This window comes from Phocoena sinus, chromosome 6 (genome assembly GCF_008692025.1).
Source record: "Phocoena sinus isolate mPhoSin1 chromosome 6, mPhoSin1.pri, whole genome shotgun sequence".
Classification (NCBI taxonomy): Eukaryota; Metazoa; Chordata; class Mammalia; order Artiodactyla; family Phocoenidae; genus Phocoena; species Phocoena sinus.
The window spans coordinates 91,106,846-91,134,318 of NC_045768.1; the positions used below are offsets into that span (position 1 = coordinate 91,106,846).

The 27,473-nt window shown below is 35.9% G+C and overlaps 1 protein-coding gene and 1 pseudogene across 3 annotated transcripts in view; both read left to right on the forward strand.

Annotated features, from left to right (window-relative positions):
* ZNF484 (zinc finger protein 484) overlaps positions 1-9,028 on the forward strand; it is a 29,785-nt gene extending 20,757 nt beyond the window's left edge. For 2 of the 3 annotated variants that reach the window (XM_032635847.1, XM_032635848.1), the window contains one exon: positions 4,491-7,215. In XM_032635847.1, coding sequence (XP_032491738.1) covers positions 4,491-6,817 — 2,327 coding nt within the window. In that variant the 3' untranslated portion in view covers positions 6,818-7,215. Of the gene's footprint in view, positions 1-4,490 lie in introns of all 3 variants that reach the window. The other variant, XM_032635846.1, reaches the window with a different exon arrangement.
* On the forward strand, positions 6,905-7,363 carry LOC116755844 (annotated as a pseudogene).
* Positions 9,029-27,473: the final 18,445 nt, after the last annotated feature.

The following is a 27,473-nucleotide window of genomic DNA, read 5'->3' on the forward strand; positions in this document are numbered from 1 at the left end:
AAACTTCACCACTGTCTCTTCACCTTCTGCCCCACATCTGGGCAAATGGACAAGAAAGCCCAGGTGCTCTTTCCCTTGGTACTAGTGGGAAGTTGCACTCATCAGTCAGCTTAGCCCCATATCCCAACCACCATAAACAACCCAAGCAAGTTTCCTTTTCTTGCTCTCTTAAGTCACTTTTGGACCTGCTTGGGAGCTCTCCCTTTAAAAGCCTCATTGTGTGAGTAATGAACCTTTTCACACCTTATTGGTATGTGTGTCAAATCATCACTCTTGACATTTGAACCAAATTTGGGGTGGGAGTCCATTCCTCCTCCGCAGGTGACTTAACAGTTGGTGTAGTAAGCAGGATCTTTAGGCGATGACCACCACCAGGGGGTCTTTCTTCTCTTGTTCTGTGGCTTTACTGCTCTCTGGTGAGTATACACTTTGAGCTGTGTTACTTTATGCTACATTTGCTGAGTGCCACAAGTCTCTGTCATATTTTTTTTTTCTCTGTGGGTGGGCGAGGATATATTTATTCTCTCAGAGTATACTTAATAAGTGGAAATAAGAATCAGAGTAAATAATCACATTTATATGTATATTTTGTAGGCTGATTAGCAGTAAGTGAAATTGAAATAAAAATGACAAACATAAAAACATCAAAAAACAAATAACAGTTAAAACAATGATGGCAGGTACATTGAGAAACAGGTACAATGCTGAAAGCTCTGTAAGTTTAGCCAAATCTTTCTGGAAAGAACTCTGGAAACATATAATAAGTGATATTAAACTGAACGTGCTTCCTGCCCTGGAAATTCTACTTTGGGTACATACTCCAAGGAAGTAAGCAAAAGAAAAGTCAAGAAGTTGACACAAAGATTTTTATGGCTACACTATGTATGAGGATAAACTAAACATCCCAAATGGTCCAAACAGAGGAAAAACTACCATAGCTATAAAAAAAATTATAAGTATAGGAAGTACTAATATACAGAAATGTACTATGAAATGTTATGTGAAAGAAGCAAAAACAAATAATCAACACAGAGTTTAAATACATGTAATTGTACACACAGACCTTAGCAGGGTTTATAAGATTTTAAACAATATAAATAAATCATAATGCTCTGTCATATTTTTAACCAATTGAAGTTGGAAGTTATTGGCATTATGGGACATATGTAAAAGACAATGCCTTCGTTAAAGTGGCCTAGACCTATCTGTGTGTCTCAGATTGAATCACGTGTCTCAATTCTGGCATAAGCCTTTCAGGGGAACAACTGATACCTTACACATATAAGGGCCCATCAGGTGGCTGCTTGTGTGGAGGAAGAGCAGTTACAGTGCAGCATGCTAACAGCAGATGGTACACCTTTCAAAATTTTGTCATATTTTTTTGTGCTTTTTGCTTTTCCCTGTGACTCATCTTCTCAAATAATTCTTTATGCGCTTTCTACTAATTTTTCTCTTTTATAAAATATCAGTTAGATGCCCTCCTCCTTTTACTTTCCAGTGATATCACCAAAACCATGTCTGTATTTACTTATGCCTGGATTATTCTAACCCTATTTGGATATACTGTTTCCTTTTTTTTTTTTTAACTTTTTTTCTTAGATACTGATTAAAATATTCTGCTTATCTTGTCATAGCTATATGGTGCAAAATATTATCTAACATATGACAAATTCCTCTCTCAATGGGTTTATAAACTAAAGGAAGAACATGCCTCATATTTGCAATTCACATTTATCTCTGTTTAGTTTCCATAATCATGTTTACTTTGTTTTAACACTTTCTTTAATGATACCCCTGTGTCTGGCCCTTTATTTTCTGGCCTATCTGCCTATTCAGATAATCCACATACTTATGCTTTGCTCTCAGGTTTCACTTACTCCTTGAATTGGACCTAACTATTACAGCATACATTGTTTTTCCCTTTTCTAATTCTTCAACCCCCAGAAATTTAGAGAAAACAACATTAATTTGTATGATAACTGAGTCTTTTACCTCTTTTTTAAAATGTTTCCTTAGTGAATAGTTAGTGAAATTAACTTCTTTAATTTATGTGATAGGCAGAGGAGGTTATTTTGTGCTATTTCAGAGGGATTTGAAAATTTTTCTGCTAGGAGTAATTAAAAGGGCTAATAATTGTAATTAGAAAGGGAAGATAACTGCAAGAAATGTTTAAAATTTCAGGCTTTGAGCATTAAGCATTTGTTATTGTGCAAATCTATGCCGATTAAATATGACTATGAAAGGCTCAGAAATATCTGTGTTTGTTTTTAAGTTAAAAGAAAAGAGAGTCTTCCTAGAGTTGTGCTGAGATTTGAGATTCATTTTCAGAGCATAGAACCCTAAATGATCCATGAAGAAAATGAATTTTGAATAGGAACAGAGGACCAGAAAAAGGAAGCTTAATGGGGAAAAGGAAAAGAATATATGTTTGGATTCAGTAATAAAATAGATTTTAGTGACTGGTGGAAAGATAGCTTGCATACATTCATTTTATTGGCCTGAATTATGATTCTGTATTTTATTGAATGAGTAATTCAATGTGTGACAGAGGAATTATGGATAAACTTTTTACCACAGGAGCAAACTTTTTACATTGAACATTGTTGGTAATAACGTAAATGTTGTCAGGTGTAGCAATGGGTTTATAAGCTAAAGAAAGTGAAAGGTTGCAAAAGATGAAAATCCATGTTTAGAAATCAGTATTAGAGGTCCTCAGGATTAATGAAAGCCATTAATGTGTATGAATAAAAATGTAATATAAAAAATAAAGAATGTGTTTGGGGACATTACAAGGCCTTAGAGATAGAATGAAATGGATATGAGGTTAGACTGTGTCTATATTCAAGAATAATCTAATTTTTACTTAAATATTTACTGAGAATCTTGTCATACACACTATTTCAGAATTTGGAATATTAGTGATTCTTATTCTGGGCAAGAATGGTATCTTGGAGTAAAACTAAGCCCCTGTCACTGAGAGACCCCCAAGAAACAGTGACTTAGAGAATATAAACATTCACCCATCACATGACAGTTCCAAAGTGAGTGGTCCAGGTCTGCCAGGCTACTCTGCTTCCAATGACTATTTAGGGACAGAGTTTCTAGAAAGTCATTGCACCATCATCTCCTAGAGCAGGGGTCAGCAAATATTTTCTGTAAAGGCCCAGAAGTAAATATTTTAGGCTTTGTGAGGCATGTGATTGCTGTCATAATTACTCAATTTTGTTTTGAAGCCCCAAAGCATCTATAGACAATACATCAATGAATAGATGTGGTTGTGTTCCAATAAGAACTTTATGGACATGGAAATTTGAATTTCATATAGTTTTCATGTACCATGAAGTATTACTCTTCTTTTGTTTTTTCAACCATTCAAAACTGTAAAATCTTTTCTTAGCTTTTGGGTAGAGGCCTGGATTTAGCCTGAGGCTGTAGTTTTCTTATCTCTGCCTTGGGCATTGCCAGCTGCAAGTCTGGAATATAGCCAGTGGGAAGAGGAGAGGGTTTTGGGAGACACACCCACTTCCTTAAGACCTTGGCCCGATTACAACAAATATAACTTTTACTCCCATTTGATTGGTGATAACTGAATTACTTGGCTTTACCTAATGACAAATGAGGCTACACAGACCTATTGTTTTTTTTAGACCTATTTTGAGGCAGACACATGCTTGGCTACAAGCTTAATACTGTTGAAGGAAGGGGACAGATGGACAACTTTCAGTCTCTGCTTCAGAGTTGGCCCTTTTTGCTGTTATATTCTTCCTATTAGATGCATGTATGTGCACCCCAAACAGGACGTAAAGAATTGAATCATATACATACATTTATTGTTTGTAATAGTAAAGCTAATTCAGGATGACTGAGGCTACAATAGTTTTCTAAACATAAATAAGTTGGTATTTAGGGCACAGTGGTTAATAGGGAAAAGAAAGCAGGGAGATTAAGATTTATAGATGAAGGATAGTAAGAATCTAGACTCAGAAACACTTCTTTTTAGCCACTTAGTTTGTCACTTTGTTTTTCTGACCCCTTACTATGTAGTTCTGCTACATGCACAGAACTGATGTACTTCAGTTTGAATCTCATCTTCCCCAATTACTAAACATTTGATTTGGACACACTACTTAACTCTTCTGTGGCTCAGTTTCCTCATCTGTTAAATAGGGATAATAATAACACCAATATCAAAAGGTTGTGATGATGTTTAAATGAGTTAGAACTTGGAAAAATGCCTGGCAAGTCTAAATGCTATTGTTTATCAGACAGCAAGTTAATGTAAATGCTTATTTTATTATTGCATATTATTATATATAAAGAGATTACTACACATATATTTATTCATATTTTATATATTTATCTATATTTAGTATTATGTTTATATAAACCTCTTCCATTTCTCTGTGTTCACCCTGTATCCACTCTATGTATCATCCCTTCTGTGTTCTGCTAACTGTTCTTTGTGTGTTTTATTTTATTTTATTTTTTAGATCAGGGTATTGGTTTTGAAACGTCACAACAGGGAATGTCTGAAGAAGTTTCAATCCAGTTTGAGAGAATTAATCTCTTCACAAGAGATGACCTGTATTCCATTTTAGAAGAATTGTGGCAAGATGATGAACAGACAGGGAGATGTGAGGAAAACCAGAACAAACATTTAAGTCATGTTGCCTTCATCAACAAGGATACACTAACTAATGAGGGAGACTGTGAGTATAATAAAGACATTAGGAAAATGTTTCGTGTAAACACATACCTTATTCCTTCAAGAAAAAGACTCCATAACTATGACTCATTTCAAAAGAGTTTGAAGCCTATTGTAAGCCTATGTAATTATAATAGAAACAATGTAACAGAAAATTTTGATAAGATTATTGGATATGGTAATATCTTTACTCATATGAATTCTCATACAGAAATGAATGCTTGTGAATATAATCAATGTAAGAAACTTCTGAGTCATAAGCAAACTCTCATTCAACATCAAAAATTTCATGGGGAGAACCTCTATTTATTTTCTGATTGTGTAAAACTTTCCACCCATAAGTCACAGCTTTTTGCACATCAAAGGCTTTATACTGAAGAGAAACATCATGAGTGTAGCAAATGTGAAACAGTCTTCACTCGGAAGTCCCAATTTGCTGTACCTCAGGTTTATACAAGAGAGAAACCTTATATATGCACTGAATATGGGAAGGACTTTTCCCTCAACTCAAACCATGAGAAAACTCCTCACACTGAGGAGACTGATTGTAAATTCAGTCCACATGGAAAAGCCTTTATCCAGAAGTCAGATCTGTTCAGACACCAGAGAATTCATACTGGAGGGAAAAAACCCTATAATTATAATGAATGTGGGAAAAATGTCTCTCAGAATTCAAACCTCAATATACATAAAAAAGTTCATACTGGCGAGAAACACTTTGAATGTACTGAATGTGGAAAAGCTTTCACAAGGAAATCAACACTAAGTATGCATCAGAAAATTCATACAGGAGAAAAACCCTATGTATGTACTGAATGTGGGAAAGCCTTTATCCGGAAGTCACATTTTATTACACATGAGAGAATTCATACTGGAGAGAAACCTTATGAATGCAGTGACTGTGGGAAGTCCTTTATAAAGAAGTCACAGCTCCATGTGCATCAGCGAATTCACACAGGGGAGAATCCCTTTATATGTTCAGAATGTGGGAAGGTCTTCACCCACAAGACAAATCTCATTATACACCAGAAAATTCATACTGGTGAGAGACCCTATATATGTACTGAATGTGGGAAGGCCTTTACTGACAGGTCAAATCTCATTAAACACCAAAAAATTCATACTGGAGAGAAACCCTATAAATGCAGTGACTGTGGAAAATCATTCACCTGGAAGTCACGGCTCAGGATACATCAGAAATGTCATACTGGAGAGAGACATTATGAATGCAGTGAATGTGGGAAAGCATTTATTCAGAAGTCAACACTGAGTATGCACCAGAGAATTCATAAAGGAGAAAAACCCTATGTTTGCACTGAATGTGGGAAGGCCTTCTTCCATAAGTCACATTTTATTACACATGAGAGAATTCATACTGGAGAGAAACCTTACGAATGCAGTGATTGTGGGAAATCCTTCACGAAGAAATCACAGCTTCATGTACATCAGCAAATTCACACAGGAGAGAAACCCTACAGATGTGCTGAATGTGGAAAGGCTTTTACTGACAGATCAAATCTCTTTACACACCAGAAAATTCATACTGGTGAGAAACCCTATAAATGTAATGACTGTGGAAAAGCTTTCACTCGGAAATCAGGCCTCCATATACATCAGCAGTCTCATACTGGAGAAAGACATTATGAGTGCAGTGAATGTGGGAAAGCCTTTGCAAGAAAATCAACACTAATTATGCATCAGAGAATTCATACAGGAGAGAAACCTTATATTTGTACTGAATGTGGGAGGTCCTTCATCCAGAAGTCACACTTAAATCGACATCGGAGAATTCATACTGGAGAGAAGCCCTATGAATGCAGTGACTGTGGGAAGGCCTTTATTAAGAAGACACAACTCCTTGAACACCATCGAATTCACACAGGAGAGAAACCATATATGTGTGCTGAATGTGGAAAGGCCTTCACCATCAGATCAAATCTTATTAAACACCAGAAAATTCATACTAAACAGAAACCCTATAAATGTAGTGACTTTAGGAAAGCCTTCAACTGGAAAGTACAACTCAGTATACATGAGAAATCTGATACTGGGGAAGTAGAATGCTCAGTGCCACAATCATGGTGTGGGGATAAAAATTTTGAGGAGCTATAGCTTGACTAAGAAGCAAGAGGTAACCAAAGTCACTTTATCTAGTCAGAAGTATGAATATCTGGATCTCATAGCTGACGTCCAGTTTTATACATATGGGGAGACACTCTGGAGAAAGTGTTTAAGCAGTGTTTAATGGCCATGCTTGGTTACTTGGGATTGTCAAGCCCCTGCAAATAATAGTACATTTGGAAGGAGATAACTTGGCAATCTTTCTTGTTTCACATTTTGGATAAGGAGCTTTATAAATCAGGGCTGTTGAGTTTTTCATGCCCTGCATAGCAAAAATATTCAATGTTGACCAAAGGAATTTCTTAATGAACAGTGTTCTAAGAAAATTTTTCATTGTCCAAGCACCCTAAGGACACTGAAATCAAGGCAACAGTATAGACAATTCAGGTCTATAATGAAGAAAAGCTAGACGTTTTTGTGAAAATTGACATTAAACGCACAAAGAAGGACTCTACTTTTTTTTCCTTTGGGAAATCAGTATTATTTATTGTTTATAATGTTTACTAGTGTGTGGAAATTTGGATTCGTAAATTTAAAATTAACAATTTGACTTTGAGATTGGCAAATCAGAACCACAGACTTACCTGAATATTCACAGGCATCTTTAAGTAACCAATGTGTTCCCTTGTTTACTAATTCCCTGCCATGGCAGCAGATAACTCATGGCCAAGAGGTATAAAGTGCTCCCAGCCTATATCCCAAAAGTGATCAATGATGTAAGCAGCACCCCATAGACTACCTGTCACACTAGAACTAGCCCTGAGATCATGGAATTTAGCTGCAGGTTGCAGATTTAGCACTCTGGATTCTCAGCATCTTCCACAGAAATTCCTACTTTTTACTGATTTCTGTTTGAAAAAGAAACAAGAAAATGAGTTTTAAAACCTAGAATTCTTTCCTTCGAATTTCGTTAATGCATTCTCTACATATTTATTATTACATACTAGGTTATTATGAGCTTGTATTCTTAGAAGATAGCTGCACATTTGGAAGAGTACTATTTCCTTTCAATCTCTACAAATTAATTGTTTTCAAATCCTCTATATTCTTAAATTCTTAATCCTCTATATTGTATCAGATACTAAAAGAATGTGTGTACTAATCTCCCAGAATAATTGTGAATTTGTCTCTCTTTTAGAGCTACCAGTTTTTGTTTTATATATTTTAAGTCTTTGTCTTTACAAATATTCATATTTAGAATTGTTATACTCTTTCTGGTTAGTTGAAACAATCATTATAAAATGTCTTTTTTATCTCTGGTGGTGCTTTTTGTCTCAAAATTTACTATGTAAGATATTAATACAATATGCATACTTTACTTATTAAAGGCTAATGTAAATTAGTACACCACTTTCTGTATAAGGTGAAGAGTTAGAACATTAATTTTATTTCCTTCTTGACTTATATGGTATTGGTAGCATGCATTTTAATTCTGAATGTAGTTGAAACACTCAATCATTACTGTTTCAGAGTCAATATGCATTTAAGTTAATCCATATATTTACCATTTTTGTTACTTTTTTCCCTTCTTCTTGAATTTTCCTTCTAGAATCATTTTTTTTTCTGACTGAAGAACACCTTTTAGTATTTCTTTTAGTGTATGTTTGCTAGTGACAAATTGTTTTCATTTGTTGGAAAATGTCTTAATTTTGCCTTCATTTTTAAAGGATGTTTTTACTGAGTATAGAATTCTAAGTTGGCAGTTATTTTCTATTAGTATTTTGAGATATTTTGTTTTGATTGTATTTCATTGTTTTGTTGAAAAGTAAGCTTTCAATCCAGTTACCTTTGAAGGTTATGTTTTTTAAAAATTATTCTTTTCTCTCACTCCTTTAAAATCTATGTCTTTGTCTTAGGCTGTCAACAGTTGGACAGTGATATGCTTAGGTATGATATTCTATGTATTTATCCTGCTTGGGGTTTGCAGTGTTTTTTAAAATCTGGAGCTTAATGGTTTTTTTCTTTGGGTTTTTTTTTTTTTTTTTTTGCACATTTGGGGAAATTTCTAGCTATTATTTATTCAAATTATGCATTTACTTCATTATGTTCCTCTCCTTCTCCTAGTGATGACCCCATTGTCTAGATCCCATAGTATTTTTCTGTTGACTATTGTTTCTCTTGGGTTTTGGTGATGTCTTCTCATATACCTGGTGCTTTTAAGTGAACTGCTTAGACATTATATATTAAAAATTGTAGATATGATTAGATGGCCTGGATATCTTTCAGAGAGGATTTCCTTTGCTTCTAACAGGTGACCAGCCTAGGAACATGAGCAATCCCTGATTGCCTTCATCCACTCATGTACTAAGATTATTCGAAACTGGGCTGTAGTCCCTGTGAGGGCTTGTCTATTTTTTTTCACTCTTATTCTTAGGGGATACCCACAAGACTTAGGACTTTGGGAGATTTATCAGGACGCTCCTCCTTAGAGGGAACTTAATTCTACTATTTGTCCCTTTAGTCCCATAAGTTTGTCAAAAAACTGTCTTAAGTTTCTCTTGCCTAGCATTTTCTTTAAGAATTAGTAAACAACTCTTTTTAATAAATAGTTCCAAATTCCAGAGGTTATGTCTTTAATCTTATTCTTGCAGTTTCTCACTTCCTTGGTAGCTCTCCAGTGCTGTCACAAAGCTAAACGTTTTTAATATTTTCTTCCACCTTTTATAGTTCTCAGAGGGAGTACTGGTGTAGACCACCTACATTGCCATTAACAGAAGTTTTTAATTCACTGAGATAGCTGTTGCTACTTAAGGAATGCAGAGTCCAGACATATATTTTTTTAATTATCAAAACTCTCCAGACTTTCCAAAAAATGAAAGTGCTCTGATTTGCAACATTACTTTATTCCCAATTTTTGCTGCTAAAAGTTAAGGCATTCACTCTTTTGTTAAACACTTTATAAACTTTGATACATATGAGAAAACTACTTCTGGTGGTGTCAAATTTTATTACAGTAGCTGCCAAATTTTAGCAAAAGGAGGAGATTGACTAAGAGCCTCTCAGATTCCTTCTTTGATAGTATGCCCCCCCATTGGCTAATTAATAGAAAGTTGAGTTAATGAAAACTGGTGGCAAGAGCCCAACAGTTTGATTCTCAACTTTTTTTTTCTCTCTATGTTGGGGGTAGGAGTTTATTTATTAATTTATTTTTGCTGTGTTGGGTCTTCATTTCTGTGTGAGGGCTTTCTCTAGTTGTGGCAAGCGGGGGCCACTCTTCATCGCAGTGCTCGGGCCTCTCACTATCGTGGCCTCTCTTGTTGCGGAGCACAGGCTCCAGACGCGCAGGCTCAGTAGTTTTGGCTTACGGGCCTAGTTGCTCTGCGGCATGTGGGATCCTCCCAGACCAGGGCGCAAACCCATGTCCCCTGCATTAGCAGGCAGATTCTCAACCACTGCGCCACCAGGGAAGCCCCTCAACTTTTTTATTCTCAGGTATATTTTAAAAAATACAATTCTACATTACCAAGCCAAAAAAAAAAAAGATACTTTACCTTTCGTAAACACACAATCTCTAGGAGAAAGGAAGAGTGTTTTGTGGGCCTCCATGTATCTCAAGGGATACTTGGGAATTGATTGAGGAATGGATGATGGAAAATTATCAGTGGAATATGAGAGCTAAATCTTAAGTAGGTAAACCCCAAGGTCGGTATAAATTGATTGGGGGAAATGTGGAGTATAGACTTGACTTGGGAAAGTAGTGTGAGTTAGCCATATCTTTTTTTTTTTTAACATCTTTATTGGAGTATAATTGTTTACAATGGTGTGTTAGTTTCTGCTATATAACAAAGTGAATCAGCTATACATATACATATATCCCCATATCTCCTCTCTCTTGCCTCTCCCTCCCCACTCCCTATCCCACTCCTCTAGGTGGATACAAAGCACTGAGCCAATCTCCCTGTGCTATGTGGCTGCTTTCCACTAGCTATCTATTTTACATTTGGTAGTGTATATATGTCCATGCCACTCTCTCACTTCATCCCAGCTTACCCTTCCCCCTCCTCATGTCTTCAAGTCCATTCTCCACAGCTGTATCTTTTTATGACAGCACTATAATACAGTTCACTTGTATTTACAGCAAAACCATTTTAAGGCAGTTTTACAATAGAAATTTTTAAAATAAAAATGCACTTTATATTAATTTTTCAAAAAGGAATCTTGTTCTGTGAATTCAGGAAATGTAAGAAAATGGTCACTTGGACCAGTATTTAATTATACATCAGGTAATTCATAGGGGAGAGTACTTTGATTAAATGTGGGTAGGGCTACATTCACAAATCATACTTCATTACAGAAACTCATTTTGGAGAGAAAAACCTATAAAAGCAGTGACTAGAAAACACTACACCTGGAAGTTATCAGAAAATTTCTGCTAGAGGAAGACAAATGCACTAAATATGGGAATAGCTTCATTCAGAAATCAGTTTTCAGTATTCTGTATTATACACAAGTAAAATTGTGTATTTCTTAAAAGTGAGAAAGTATTTTTACACAAGTCAGAATTATTAATTACAAGTTATTCATACTACAGAGAGGCCCTATGATATTGTATATTGTATGTTATATGTTGAAAAGTCTTTGTCCATGAGTTACACCTTACTGGACATCAGATAAATAATTGAGAAAAATAAGTCTTCTAAGAATACATCATTTTCTTAAAATGTCACAAAATTCATAGTGGGAGGAAACTATATATTTGATACAGTAGAAGAAGCCTTCCTATAGAAGCAAATTCCTCAAGAAATATGATTCCTCTTGTTCATTGCTTTAATTTCATGCCCATGTCTCTAGAACCAGTGGGGACAAATAGGTCAGACCAAAAATCTCCTTTCTTTTAATTAAAAAAAATATTTAAAGACACACATGTGCACACACATAAAACTTTATATAAATGTGACATAATATATTTAATCTCTTGAATTTTGTACTTTCTCCATTCTCAGCCACTCCAGCCATCAACAGTCTGTCAACAGATAAGCAATGCTGATGAACTTCTTTTGTTTTTCTTTATACTCATAACCATATGTAGACAAATTAATATGTTATCTGTGCACACATATATGAGTGTGTGTTTCAATTGTCTTAATATGGGATTATACACACATTTTTGCATATTTTGCACTCAACAGTACTTTAACCAGCTGAAGACTCCATGGTGTGGATTGCCATAATTTGTTCAACCACTTTGCCACTGTTTATTGACATTTTTGTCACTAGGAAAAATGATCTGATAAACATCTTCAAGAGCTGACATAGCATAATAGGTTAGTGGACAAGCATAATCATGCCCTTACCTACTGGAGCTTTTTTTTCCCCCTGTAAGAGTGAGATTGATGGATTGAATTGTGTTTTCTTATTTTAATAGATGTTGCCAGATTTCTCTAGAATAAAACTAGCATTTCATATTTCTAACATTAGTATAAAAATATGCCCTTCTCCTGTATTACAAGTAGCTGTTACTCTTTAACCTTGAGAAATTTTATGATTTCAAAGTAATAACTAGTTTTATTTTAATTGACATGTTAATATACCTCTTTAAAAGTTCCTTCACCACTTTGCTAATCTGCAAAGTTGCCTTTATAAACCATCCTAAATTTTTCTTTTTGGATTGTCTTGTCAATTTGTAACAGCTTTTTATGTTCTAAAGGTAGTAACTCCTTTAAAAAAAATAGCCTAGGGCTTCCCTGGTGGCGCAGTGGTTGAGAGTCCGCCTGCCGATGCAGGGGACACGGGTTCGTGCCCCGGTCCAGGAAGATTCCACATGCCGCGGAGCGGCTGGGCCCGTGAGCCATGGCTGCTGAGCCTGCGCGTCCGGAGCCTGTGCTCCGCAACGGGAGAGGCCACAATAGCGAGAGGCCCGCGTACCGCAAAAAAAAAAAAAAAAAAATAGCCTATTTGTTGTCTCTTGACTTTGTATATAATATTTTCCCATTCACATTTTATTTTTTACGTTTTTTTTTTTTTTTTTTTTTTTTTTGCGGCACGCTGGCCTCTCACTGTTGTGGCTTCTCCCGTTGTGGAGCACAGGCTCCGGACACACAGACTCAGCGGCCATGGCTCACAGGCCCAGCCGCTCCATGGCATGTGGGATCCTCCTGGACCGGGGCACGAACCCGTGTCCCCTGCATCGGCAGGCGGACTCTCAACAACTGTGCCACCAGGGAAGCCCTTTTTACATGTTTAAATATGCCCCTCAATTCTTCCGCAGTTTCTGAATTTCTAGTCTTAGTTAATCTTCACATATTATAAGATTTTTAAGTGTTTGTGGGGGGTTTTGTATACTTTGTATATCTTTTTTTCTTGGATATGGATAGTCACTTTCACAGTTGTAGACACTGTTGGTTTGCTGAGCAATTCCAATACTCCTCTCTCACTGCTTACTCCATTAGCACCTTTTGAAGCTTGTAGTGGCCAAGTGAACTGACTCAGGCCAGGAGAAGCAAAACACTGGTAGTTCTGGGAAAACCTTTGCTTTCCTAAAGAAAAGGACAGACTTAGCTGCTGTCATCAATTTACGCTTTCTTCCTTTTACATGATGCCTGGGGCAGAGGCAATATTTTCTCAACCATAGGGGAGAGGCCAAAAGAATCAGAGACATGTACTGACATATATTTAATCAACACTAGCAGCAAGTTACCTCCTGACTTTTGTTATGTGATAAAAATAGACATGCTTTATATAAACCGTTCTATTTTAGATTTCTCTTGCATGGGAAAGTATGCCTGAATTTATTCAGGCACCAAATTTATAAAGTAGTCCATCTTTTCTCTATTAAAATAAATAGAAAAGATTTTTTAAAACCCCAGTAAACTAGATACCCCACAGAAACCGAAATGAAGTAGACAGATAGCAAAATTAAACAAGATGTGTAATGAGTAAAAACAACCACAGATACTGGGTCAATCAATAGGACCAGAAGAGAATACTACCAAGAGTAACTGATTTCCTAGCAAGACATAATTGATCAAAATTGAAAAAGAAAAAACTGGAAAAAGTCAACAATCATAAAAAATTGTAAATGTCATTATAGAGCAACCATTTAAAATGTACCGGGACCATAGGAAAATACTTCTTAGATTGGACACACAAATAATGAACTATAAAAGAAAAAATGTTAAGTTTGACTTTTCAGAATTAAAAACTTGTCCTTTGAAAGGCACTGTTAAGAAAATGAAATGGCAAGATACAGAATGGGAGAGAATATTTGCAGTAGACATCTGATAAAAGATTTGTATTCCGAAAATATAAAGAAATTTACAACCCAATTGTAAAAAGCCAGATAACTGCCCCCCGCAAAGCAGCAACAAATTCAGATAGAGATCATTCATGAAAAAAGATATGAAATAGCCAATAAGGACAAGAAAGGATTTTCAACATTAGCCATCAGGGAAATACAAATTAAAATCATGAGACATCTCTCTACACTCATTAAAAACACTAAAAAGGATTGACATCATGTGTTGAAAGATATGAAGCAACTGGAACACATACATGGCAAATGGGAATATAAAATGACACAAGCACTGTAAAATAGTTTAACAAATTCTTAACAGTTAAACATACAACTACTATACAACACAGCCATCCCATTCCTATATTTAATCCAAGAGAAATAAAAACTTATGTCCATACAAAGACTTGTACATGAATGTTGATATCAGTTTTATTCATAATAGCTTCAAACTGGAAATAACGCATATGTCCATCATCAAGTGAATGGATAGTCAAAATGTGGTATGTTCATAAATGAATACTACAATACTATTCAGCAATGAAAAGGAATGGACTACTGATATATGTAACAACATAAATGAATTTCATAGCCATTCTGAGTAAAAGAAGCAGACACAAACCAGTATTATATACTGAATGGTTGCATTTATATGAAATTCTAGAAATGAAAACTAATATACAGTGAAGTGACAAAAATCACATCAGTGGTTGCCTGGGGCTAGGGGCAGAGTGAGGGATGACCAGAAAATGTGTACAAGGAACCTTTTGGGGATGATGAAAATGTTCTGTATTTTTATTGTGTTGGTGTACGCAACTGTCAAAATGCATTGAATTCAACACAATGGGTGCAGTTTATTGTATGTAAATTATATCAATAAAGTTGATTTTAAAAAATAACATGAAAAGATGGACTTATATATGAATTTAGCTCACGTTTAAAGACAAGATAATTTTATTCAATACTTCCAAGTCCTAGAGAAAGATAGTGTTTCCCAGTACATTTTACTATTTTCATTGCACCATTTGTGGTTTAAAAATATGCTGTCACTATACAGCCATTATAGTAAGTACAATACAAAAATAATTATTGACTCGTGTTATGTATGACTACACATGCATTTTAGCAAATAGAATCTTGCAGTATATAAAATGAAAATTTAATTCTAAAACTCAACAGTGATGGAATATCAAGAAATTAGAATAAGTAATTAAATTAAAAGAGAAAAGCAATATGTTGATATCAATATTTACTGAAAAGTGATTAGTTCATCATTCTTTACTAATAGGCATAGTAGAAAACTACTTAAATATAGTTATTCTCTAAAAGCAACAACAAATATTTTAAGTGGAAATAAATAGTTGAATTAAAATCAGTAATTAGAGATTTCCACTGGTACCATTATTGTTTAACATACTATTAGAAAATATGACGTATGAAATAAGATGAAAAATGCAAGTATTGATACAAACATTGGAAACAGAATTAAGAACAGATTTTAGTGGCTGGAGGGTTTTAAAACAGCAGACATGGCATTTAATTCTATGAGAAAATGTGATTCATTTTTTATTATTGAGAATATATGCACCAGCCTGAAATATTTAAAACATTACAAAAGAAAGTGCAGGTAAATGCTACCTCCACTATTTCATGGTCCGCACATTCCTCTGACGATTATAATCTTTGAAAATGTAAGCAGAAAGTAGGCATGGCTTGTTAATTAGTCTAGATATTAGAACCCGTATATCTGTATCACTTATTTTTTAAATTTTACTTGTATATATCCTATATATACATTAATAATGGGTGTACCATTATTATTTACTCCATCACATTCTGATGGGCATATGTTTATATCTAGTATTTTTATATGTCAGAAAGTGTGTAGTTTTTAATGAAGAGAATTTCCAGGTTGGGGATATTTTAAACTTATACATCATAGAAGCTAAAAGATTGTCAAATTTTTCTGACAGTTTGATAAGTGAAAAAGGTAACTATATATTTTTAAATTATATTTTCATATGAATGTGGTAGAATTTTGTGTGTTTAGAAGCCATTTTTTTTTCTTTTACTATGAACTGCCTACTTATTTTCTTTGCCCATTGTTTTACTGTCTTATTGTTTCTTTGTTGGCTCCATATACTTAGGAAATGATGCCTTTGTCATATACCATGCATGTGGTTCTTACTAATCTGTCATTTCTCTATTGATTTTGCTTGTGATACATTCAGCTATGCATCAAATTTTATTTTGATATAATTTCAGATTTAAAGAAAATTTGAAAAAACATTACAAAATTCTCATATATGCTTTACCCAGATTCACCGAATGTTAATATTTAACTACATTTACTTCAACCCTTTCCCCATTAAAATATGCATACGTCCAGAAACACACACAGACACACGTCATTTTTTGAAACTTTGAGAGTATATTGAAGATATCATTCGTCTTTCTCCCAAATTCTCAATTTTTATTTTCTAAAAACAAGGACATTCTCTTATATAATCACAGCACAATTACCAAAACAGGAATTAAAACGGATTCAATGCTATTACCTAATGAACAGACTTTATTCAGATTTTACTACTTCATCAAATAACATAATTGCCAAAGCAAATTCTAGATTATGTTTTACATTGTTATCATGTCTTTTAGTCTCCTTAAATCTACAACAGCTCCTCAGTCTTTTTGTGCTCTTCATGACATTTTTCTTAACATCTTTATTGGAGTATAATTGCTTTACAATGGTGTGTTAGTTTCTGCTTTATAACAAAATGAATCAGTTACACATATATCCCCATATCTCTTCCCTCTTGCGTCTCCCTACCTCCCACCCTCCCTATCCCACCCCTCTAGGTGGTCACAAAGCACCGAGCTGATCTCTCTGTGCTATGTGGCTGCTTGCCACTAGCTATCTATTTTATATTTGGTAGTGTATATATGTCCATGCCTCTCTCTCGCTTTGTCCCAGCTTACCCTTCCCCCTCCCCATATCCTCAAGTCCATTCTCTTGAAGGTCTGCATCTTTATTCCCGTCTTGCCCCTAGGTTCTTCATGACCATTTTTTTTTTAGATTCCATATATATATGTGTTAGCATACGGTATTTGTTTTTCTCTTTCTGACTTCACTGTGTATGACAGACTCTAGGTCCATCCACCTCACTACAAATAACTCAATTTCATTTCTTCTTATGGCTGAGTAATATTCCATTGTATATATGTGCCACACCTTCTTTCCATTCATCTGTCAATGGACACTTAGGTTGCTTCCATATCCTGGCTATTGTAAATACAGCTGCAATGAACACTGTGGTACATGACTCTTTTTAAATTATGGTTTTCTTAGGGTATATGCCCATTAGTGGGATTGCTCGGTTGTATGGTAGTTCTATTCTTAGTTTTTTAAGGAACTTCCATACTGTTTGCCATAGTAGCTGTATCAATTTACATTCCCACCAACAGTGCAAGAAGGTTCCCTTTTTTCCACACCCTCTCCAGCATTTACTGTTTCTAGATTTCTTGATGATGGCCATTCTGACTGGTGTGAGATGATATCTCATTGTAGTTTTGATTTGCATTTCTCTAATGATTAATGATGCTGAGCATTCCTTCATACATTTGTTGGCAAGCTGTATATCTTTTTGGAGAAATGTCTATTTAGGTCTTCTGCCCATTTTTGGATTGGGTTGTTTCTTTTTTTGATATTGAGCTGCATGAGCTGCTTGTAAACTTTGGAGATTAATCCTCTGTCAGTTGCTTTGCTTGCAAATATTTTCTCCCATTCTGAGGGTTGTCTTTTCGTCTTGTTTATGGTTTCCTTTGCTGTGCAAAAGCTTGCATTAGGTCACATTTGTTTGTTTTTAATTTCCATTTCTCTAGGAGGTGGGTGAAAAAGGATCTTGCTGTGATTTATGTCATGGAATGTTCTGCCTATGTTTTCTCTAAGAGTTTAATAGTGTCTGGCCTTAATTTAGGTCTTTAATCCATTTTGAGTTTATTTTTGTGTATGTTGTTAAAGAATGTTGTAATTTCATTCTTTTACATGTAGCTGTCGAGTTTCCCCAGCACCACTTATTGACGAAGCTGTCTTTTCTCCACTGTATATTCTTGCCTCCTTTATCAAAGATAAGGTGACCATATGTGCATGGGTTTATCTCTGGGCTTTCTATCCTGTTCCATTGATCTATCTTTCTGTTTTTGTGCCAGTACCATACTATCTTGATTACTGTAGCTTTGTAGTATAGTCTGACGTCAGGGAGCCTGATTCCTCCAGCTCCGTTTTTCTTGCTCAATAGCTTTGGCTATTCAGGGTCTTTTGTGTTTCCATACAAATTGTGAGATTATTTGTTCTAGTTCTGTGAAAAATGCCAGTGGTAGTCTGATAGGGATTGCATTGAATCTGTAGATTGCTGTGGGTAGTAGAGTCATTTTCACAATGTTGATTTTTCCAACCCAAGAACATGGTATATCTCTCCATCTATTTGTGTCATCTTTAATTTCTTTCATCAGTGTCTTATAATTTTCTGCATACAGGTCTTTTGTCTCCTTAGGTAGGTTTATTCCTAGATATTTTATTCTTTTTGTTGCAATGGTAAATGGGAGTCTTTTCTTAATTTCACTTTCAGATTTTTCATCATTAGTATAGAGAAATGCAAGAGATTTCAGTGCACAAATTTTATATCCTGCTATGTTACCAGATTCATTGATTAGCTCTAGTAGTTTTCTGGTAGCATCTTTAGGATTCTCTATGTATAGTGTCATGTCATCTGCAAACAGAGACAGCTTTACTTCTTTTCTGATTTGGATTCATTTTATTTCTTTTTCTTCTCTCATTGCTGTGGCTAAAACTTCCAAAACAATGTTGAATAAGAGTGGTGAGAGTGGGCAGCCTTGTCTTGTTCCTGATCTTAGTGGAAATGCTTTCATTTTTTCACCATTGAGGATGATGTTGGCTGTGGGTTTGTCATATATGGCCTTTATTATGTTGAGGTAAGTTCTTTCTATACCTACTGTATGCAGAGTTTTTATCATAAATGGGTGGTGAATTTTTTCGAAAGCTTTCTCTGCATCGATTGAGATGATCATATGTTTTTTCTCTTTCAGTTTGTTCATATGGTGTCTCACATTGATTGATTTGCGTATACTGAAGAATCCTTGCAATCCTGGAATAAACCCCACTTGATCATGGTGTATGATCCTTTTAATGTGCTGTTGGATTCTGTTTGCCAGTATTTTTTAGAGGATGTTTGCATCTATGTTCATCAGTGATATTGGCCTGTAGTTTTCTTTCTTTGTGACATCCTTGTCTGGTTTTGGTATCAGGGTGATGGTGGCCTCATAGAATGAGTTTGGGAGTGTTCCTCCCTCTGCTTTATTTTGGAAGAGTTTGAGAAGGATAGGTGTTATCTCTTCTCTAAATGTCTGAGAGAATTCGCCTGTGAAGCCATCTGATCCTGGGCTTTTGTTTGTTGGACGATTTTTAATCACAGTTTCAATTTCAGTGCTTGTGATTGGTCTGTTCATATTTTCTATTTCTTCCTGATTCAGTCTTGGAAGGTTGTGCATTTCTAAGAATTTGTGCATTTCTTCAGGTTGTCCATTTTATTGGCATAGAGTTGCTTGCTGTAACCTCTCATGATCCTTTGTATTTCTGCAGTGTCAGTTGTTATTTCTCCTTTTTCATTTCTAATTCTATAGATTTGAGTCTTCTCCCTTTTTTTTTGATGAGTCTGGCTAATGGTTTATTAATTTTGTTTATCTTTTCAAAGAACCAGCTTTTAGTTTTATTGATCTCTGCTATTGTTTCCTTCATTTCTTTTTCATTTATTTCTGATGTGATCTTATGATTTCTTACCTCCTGCTATTTTTGGGTTTTTTTTTTCTTCTTTCTCTAATTGCTTTAGGTGTAATGTTAGGTTGTTTATTTGAGATGTTTCCTGTTTCTTAAGGTAGGATTGTATTGCTATAAACTTCCCTCTTAGAACTGCTTTTGCTGCATCCCATAGGTTTTGGGTCGTTGTGTTTTCATTGTCATTTGTTTCTAGGGTTTTTTTTAATTTCCTCTTTGATTTCTTCAGCGATCTCTTGGTTATTAAGTAGCGTATTGTTTAGCCTCCATGTATTTGTATTTTTTACAGGTTTTTTCCTGTAATTGATATCTAATCTCATAGTGTTGTGGTAGGAAAAGATACTTGATACGATTTTAGTTTTTGTAAATTTACCAAGGCTTGGTTTTTGACCCAAGATATGATCTATCCTGGAGACTGTTCCATGAGCTGTTGAGAAGAACGTGTATTCTGTTGTTTTTGGATGGAATGTCCTATAAATATCAATTAAGTCCGTCTTGTTTAATATATCATTTAAAGCTTGTGTTTCCTTATTTATTCTCATTTTGGATGATCTGTCCATTGGTGAAAGTGGGGTGTTAAAGTCCCCTGCTCTGATTGTGTTACTGTCAATTTCCCCTTTTATGGCTGTTAGTATTTGCCTTATGTATTGAGGTACTCCTATGTCGGGTGCATAAATATTTACAATTGTTATCTTCTTCTTGCATTGATCCCTTGATCATTATGTAGTGTCCTTCTTTGTCTCTTGTTATAGTCTTTGTTTTAAAGTCTGTTTTGTCTGATATGAAAATTGCTACCCCAGCTTTCTTTTGATTTCCATTTGCATGGAATATCTTTCTCCATCCCCTCACTTTCAGTCTGTATGTGTCTCTAGGTCTGAAGTGGGTCTCTTGCAGACCGCATATATACGGGTTTTATTTTTTTATCCGTTCAGCCAGTCTATGTCTTTTGGTTGGAGCATTTAATCCATTTACATTTAAGGTAATTATCGATATGTATGTTCCTATTACCATTTTCTTAATTGTTTGGGGTTTGTTATTGTAGGTCTTTTCCTTCTCTTGTGTGTCCTGCCTAGAGAAGTTCCATTAGTATTTGTTGTACAGGTGGTTTCGTGGTGCTGAATTCTCTTAGCTTTTGCCTGTCTGTAAAGGTTTTAGTTTCTGTGTCAAATCTGAATGAGATCATTTCTGGGTAGAGTAATCTTGGTTGTAGCTTTTTCCCCTTTAAATATGTCCTGCCACTCCCCTCTAGCTTGCACAGTTTCTGCTTCAAGCACAACTGTTCACCTTAAGGAGATTCCCTTGTATGTCATTTTTTGTTTTTCCCTTGCTGCTTTTAATATTTTTTCTTTGTATTTAATTTTTGATGGTTTGATTAATATGTGTTTTGCAGTGTTTCTCTTTGGATTTAACTTACGTGGGACTCTCTGTGCTTCCTGGACTTAACTATTTCCTTTCCCATATTAGAGAAGTTTTCAACTGTAATCTCTTCAAATATTTTCTCAGTTCCTTTCTTTTTCTCTTCTTCTTCTGGCACCCCTATAATTCGAATGTTGGTGCCTTTAATGTTGTCCCAGAGGCCTCTGAGAGTGTCCTTAATTCTTTTCATTGTTTTTTCTTTATTCTGCTCTGCAGTAGTTATTTCCACTATTTTATCTTGCAGGTCACTTATCCGTTCTTCTGCCTCAGTTATTCTGCTATTGATCCCTTGTAGAGAATTTTAAATTTCATTTATTGTGTTGTTCATCACTGTTTGTTTGCTCTTTAATTGTTTTAGGTCCATGTTAAACGTTTCTTGTATTTTCTCCATCTTATTTCCAAGAGTTTGGATCATCCTTATTATCATTAGTGTGAATTCTTTTTCAGGTAGACTGCCTATTTCCTCTTCATTTGTTAGGGCTGGTGGGTTTTATCTTGCTCCTTCATCTGCTGTGTGTTTATCTGTCTCATTTTGCTTAACTTACTGTGTTTGGGGTCTCCTTTTCTCAGGCTCCAGGTTCGTAGTTCCTGTTGTTTTTGGTGTCTGCCCCCAGTGAGTAAAATTGATTCAGTGGGTTATGTAGGCTTCCTGGTGGATGGGTCTGTTGCCTGTGTTCTGGTGGATGAGGCTGGATCTTGTCTTTCTGGTGGGCAGGTCCACGACTTGTGGTGTGTTTTGGTGTGTCTGTGGCCTTATTATGATTTTAGGCAGCCTTTCTGCTAATGGGTGTGGTCTTGTTTCTGTATTGCTAGTTGTTTGGCATAGCGTGTCCAGCACTGGAGCTTGCTGGTCATCAAGTGGAGTTGGGTCTTGGCATTGAGATGGAGATCTCTGGGAGATTTTCATCGTTTGATATTACCTGGAGCTGGGAGGTCTCTTGTGGACCAATGTCCTGAATTTGGCTCTCCCACCTCATAGGCACAGCCCTGATGCCTGGCTGGAGCACCAAGAGCCTGTCATCCACACGGCTCAGAATAAAATGGAGAAAAAAATTAAGAAAGAAAGAAGATAAAATAAAATAAAGTTATTAAAATAAAAATTAATTATTAAAAAGAAAAATTTGAAAATAGAAAGAAAAAGAAAAAAAGAAAGAAGAGAGCAACCAAACCAAAACAGAAATCCTCCAATGATAACCAGCACTAAAAACTATACTAAAAAACCCCCCAAAACGGACAGACAGAACCCTAGGACAAATGGTAAAAGCAAAGCTATACAGACAAAATCACAGAGAGAAGCAGACACATACACACAAAAAAAGAAAAAGGCAAAAAATATGTATATCGTTGCTCCCAAAGTCCACCTCCTCAGTTTGGGATGATTCGTTTTCTATTCAGGTATTCCACAAATGCAGGGTACATCAAGTTGATTGTGGAGATTTTATCTGCTGCTCCTGAGGCTGCTGGGAGAGATTTCCCTTTATCTTCTTTGTTCACACAGCTCCTGGCGTTCAGCTTTGGATTTGGCCGTGCCTCTGTGTGTCGGTCGCCTGAAGGCGTCTGTTCTTCGCTCAGACAGAATGGGGTTAAAGGAGCATCTGATGCAGGGGTTCTGGCTCACTCAGGCCACGGGGAGAGAGGGGTACGGAGTTCAGGGTGAGCCTGTGGCGGCAGAGGCTGGCGTGACGTTGCACCAGCCTGAGGTGCACCGTGTGTTCTCCCAGGGAAATTGTCCCTGGATCATGGGATCCTGCCAGTGGCAGGCTGCACAGACTCCCAGGAGGGAAGGTGTGGATAGTGACCTTTGCTTGCATGCAGCCTTCTTGATGGCTGCAGCAGCAGCCTTAGCATCTCATGCCCGTCTCTGGGGTACGCTCTGATAGCCGCGCCTCACGCCCGTCTCTGGAGCTCCTTTAAGCAGTGCTGTTAATCCCCCCTCCTCACGCACCATGAAACAGAGGCAAGAAAAAGTCTCTTGCCTCTTCAGCAGGTCCAGTCTTTTTCCCGGACTCCCTCCTGGCTAGCTGTGGTGCACTAACCCCCTTCAGGCTGTGTTCACGCATCCAATCCCAGTCCTCTCCCTGGGATCCTACCAAAGCTGGAGCCTCAGCTCCCAGTCCCTGCCTGCCCTGGCTGGTGAGCAGACAAGCCTCTCCGGCTGGTGAGTGCTGGTCGGCACCAATCCTCTGTGCGGGAATCTCTCCACTTTGCCCTCCGCACCCGTGTTGCTAAGCTCTCCTCCATGGCTCCAAAGTTTCCCCCCTCCGCCACCAGCAGTCTCTGCCCGCAAAGGGGCTTCCTAGTGTATGGAAACCTTTCCTCCTTCACAGCTCCCTCCCACTGGTGCAGGTCCCGTTCCTATTCTTTTATCTCTGTTTTTTTTCTTTTTTCTTTTGCCCTACCCAGGTACGTGGGGGAATTTCTTGCCTTTTGGGAGGTCTGAGGTCTTTTGCCTGTGTTCAGTACGTGTTCTGTAGGGGTTGTTCCACATGTAGATGTATTTCTGATGTATTTGTGGGGAGGAAGGTGATCTCTGCGTCTTACTCTTCTGCCATCTTGAAGCTTCTCCTCTTCATGACATTTTAAATGAAGAGTTTAAAGACCAGTTATTTTGTAGACTGTCTCTGTCTGATGTTTCCTTATAATTAGATTCTGATAATTTTCTTTAAAAAAACCATAGAAATTACTTTGTATTGTAAGTTCATCATATCAGAACTCATATGATATTGATTTACTTCATTACCAGTTATATTAACTTTGGTCATTTAAGGTTGCTGTCTACCAGGTTTCTCCCCTGTCAAGTTTCTGTTTTCCATTAATATTAATAAGTTCCCTGGAGGGGGGAATCTTTGAGACTATGTAAATATCTTTTAACTCCTCATCGATTCATCCACTACACTTAGCATTTACTGATGCTTCTTGCATGAATCTATTATTCTGATGGCTGCAAAATGATAACTTTTTAATTCCATACATTTTATATGTGTATCAGAAGACTTTCTATTTTTAAAAATTCATATTTTTATTTTTACAGCTTCATTGAGACATAATTGATATATAATGTGTAAATTTAAGGTGTACAATGTGATGACTGTATACACATTTATTGTAAAATGATTACTAAAATAAGGTCAGTTAACACTTCAATTGTCTCACATAATTCCCTTTTTTTGTGTGATGAGAACATTTAAGATCTACTCTCTTAGCAACTTTCAAGTATATAATACAGTATTGTTAACTATAGTTACCATGAGGTACATTAGATCCCAAGAACTTATTCAATATTAAACTAGAAGTGTGTATCCTTTGACAGACTCGCACTTCCCCTGGCCCCCAGCCCCGGCAACAACCACCACTATATTCTCTCTGTTTCTATGAGATTGGTTTTATTAGATTCCACATATAAGTGAGATCATACAGTATTTGCCTTTGTCTGGCTTATTTCACTTAGGATAATACCCTAAAGAGCCATCCACGTTGCCTCAAATGGCAGGATTTCCTTCTTTCTTATGTGTGAATAATATTCTATTGTGTGTGCATTTGTGTGTGTTTATGTATGTATGTGTGTATAATGTTTTCTTTATCATTGATGGACACTTAGGTTGTTTCCATACTTTGGCTATTGAGAATAATGCTGCAATGAACATAAGAGTGCAAATATCTCTTTGAGATACTCATTTCATTACCTTTGGATACAGACACAGGAGTGGAATTGCTGGGTCATATCTTAGTTCTATTTTTAATTTTTTGAGGAATCTCCATATGGTTTTCCATAGTGGCTGTACCAATTTACATTCCTACCAACAGTGCACAAGAGTTCCCTTTTCTTCCCATCCTTAAAAACACTTGTTATCTCTTGTTTCTTTTTGTTTTTTGTAATAGCCATTCTAACAGGTGTGAGGTAATATCTTGTGGCTTTGATTTGCATTTCCCTTATGATAAGTGATGTTGAGCATCTTTTCATGTACATGTTGGCCATTTGGATATCTTCTTTGGGAAAATGTCTATTCAGGTTCTCTGCCCATTTTTAAAAATGGATTGTTTCTTTTTTCTGCTACTGAGTTGTATGAGTTCTTTCTATATTTTGAATATTAACTCCTTATCCTAGGTATGATTAGCAGATATTTTCTCCCATTCTTTAGGTTTCCTTTTCATTTTGTTAATTGTTTATTTTGTTATGTAGAAGTTTTTAGTTTTATGTAGTGCCACTTACTGACTTTTGCTTTTGTTGCTTGTGATTTTAGTGTCATAAAAAAATCATTGCCAACATCTATGTCAAGAGCTTCTTCCCTCTGTTATTTTCTAGAAGTTTTATGATATAAGGTCTTATCTTTAGTCTTTACTTCCATTTTGAGTTAATTTTTGTGAGTGGTGTGAGGGAGGGGCCCAATTTTATTTTTCTGCATGTGGTTATATAGTTTTCCCAACACCATGTGTTGAAGACTGTTCTCTCCCCATTGAGTATTCTTGCCTCCCTTGTCAAATATTATTTGACTTAATATGCATGGGTTAATTTCCATGTTTTCTATTTTGTTCCATTGATCAATGTGTCTTCTTTATGCTAATACTATACTGTTTTGATTACTGTGGATTTGAAATACACTTTGAAATCAGGAAGCATTATGCCTCCAGCTTTCTTCTTTCCTAAGATTGCTTTGGCTACTTGGGGTCTTTTGTGGTTCCATGCAAATTTTAGAATTGTTTTATCTATTTCTGTGAAAAATATCACTGGAAGTTTTATAGGGATTGCATTGAATCTATAGATGGCATTGGGCAGTATGGATATTTAAACAATATTAATCCTTCTGATCCATGGATATGGGACGTCTTTCTGTTTATTTGTGTATTCTCCAATTTCTTTCATCAATGTCTTACAGTTTGTTTGGTTTTGTTTTTTTGGCTGCACTGTATGACTTGTGGGATCTTAGTTCCCTGACCAGGGACCAAACCTGGGTCCACAGCAGTGAAAGCACAGAGTCCTAACCACTGGACCACCAGGGAATTCCCTGTCTTACAGTTTTTATTGTACAGATCTTTCACCTTCTTGGTTAAATTTATTCCTAAGTATTATATTGGTTTTGATACTATTGTAAATAGGATTCATTTTTTAATTTTTTTTCAGATTGATCATTTGTTAGTGTATAGAAGTGCAACTGATTTTTGTATGTTGATTTTACATTATCCTGAAACTTTACTGAATTCATTTATTAGTTCTAATAGTTTTTAGCAGAGTCTTTAGGATTATTTTTACATAAGGTCATCTGAAAACAGAGACAGTTTTACTTCTTTATTTCTGATTTAGATGCCTATTATTTCTTTTTCTTGACTAATTGCTCTGGCTAGGACATCTAGTACTCTCTTGAATAAGAGTGGTGAGAGTGGGCATGCCTGTCTTATTTCTAATCTTAGAGGAAAAGCTTTCAACCTTTCACCACTGGGTAAGATATTAGCTGTGTGCTCATCATATATGGCCTTTATTATGTTGAGGTACATTCTTTCTATACTCAATTTGTTGAGAGTCTTTATCATGAAAGGATATTGAATTTTTCAAATGCTTTTTCTACATCTATTGAGAGGATTGTGTTATTTTTATCTTTAATTCTATTAATGTGATGTATCACATTTATTGATTGTGTATGTTGAATCATCCTTGTATCCCAGGGATATAGCCCTCTTCATCATGGTGTATGATCCTTTTAATGTGTTAATTGAATTTGGTTTGCTAATATTTCATGAGTTTTTCCCCTTCTATATATACCAGGGATGTAGTTTTCTTTTCTTGTAGTGGCTTTGGTATCAGAGTAATGCTGGTTTTGTAAAATGAGTTTGGGAGTGTTCTCTTCATCTGTAGTTTTGGGGGAAGAGTTTGAGAAGAATTGGCACTAATTCTTCTTTAAATGTTTATTAAAATTCACCAGTGACACCATCTGCTCATGGACTTTTCTTTGTTGGGAGGTTTTTAAATTACTGCTTCAATGTTATTGATATTGATTTGTGCAGATTTTCTTTCTTGATGATTCATTCTTGATAGGAATGTTCCTAGGAATTTTCCATTTCCTCTAGGTCATCCAATTTGTTGATGTATAATTGTTAGAGTAACCTTTTGTGATTCTTTGTATTTCTGTGTTGTCAGTTGTAATGTCCCTTTCAGT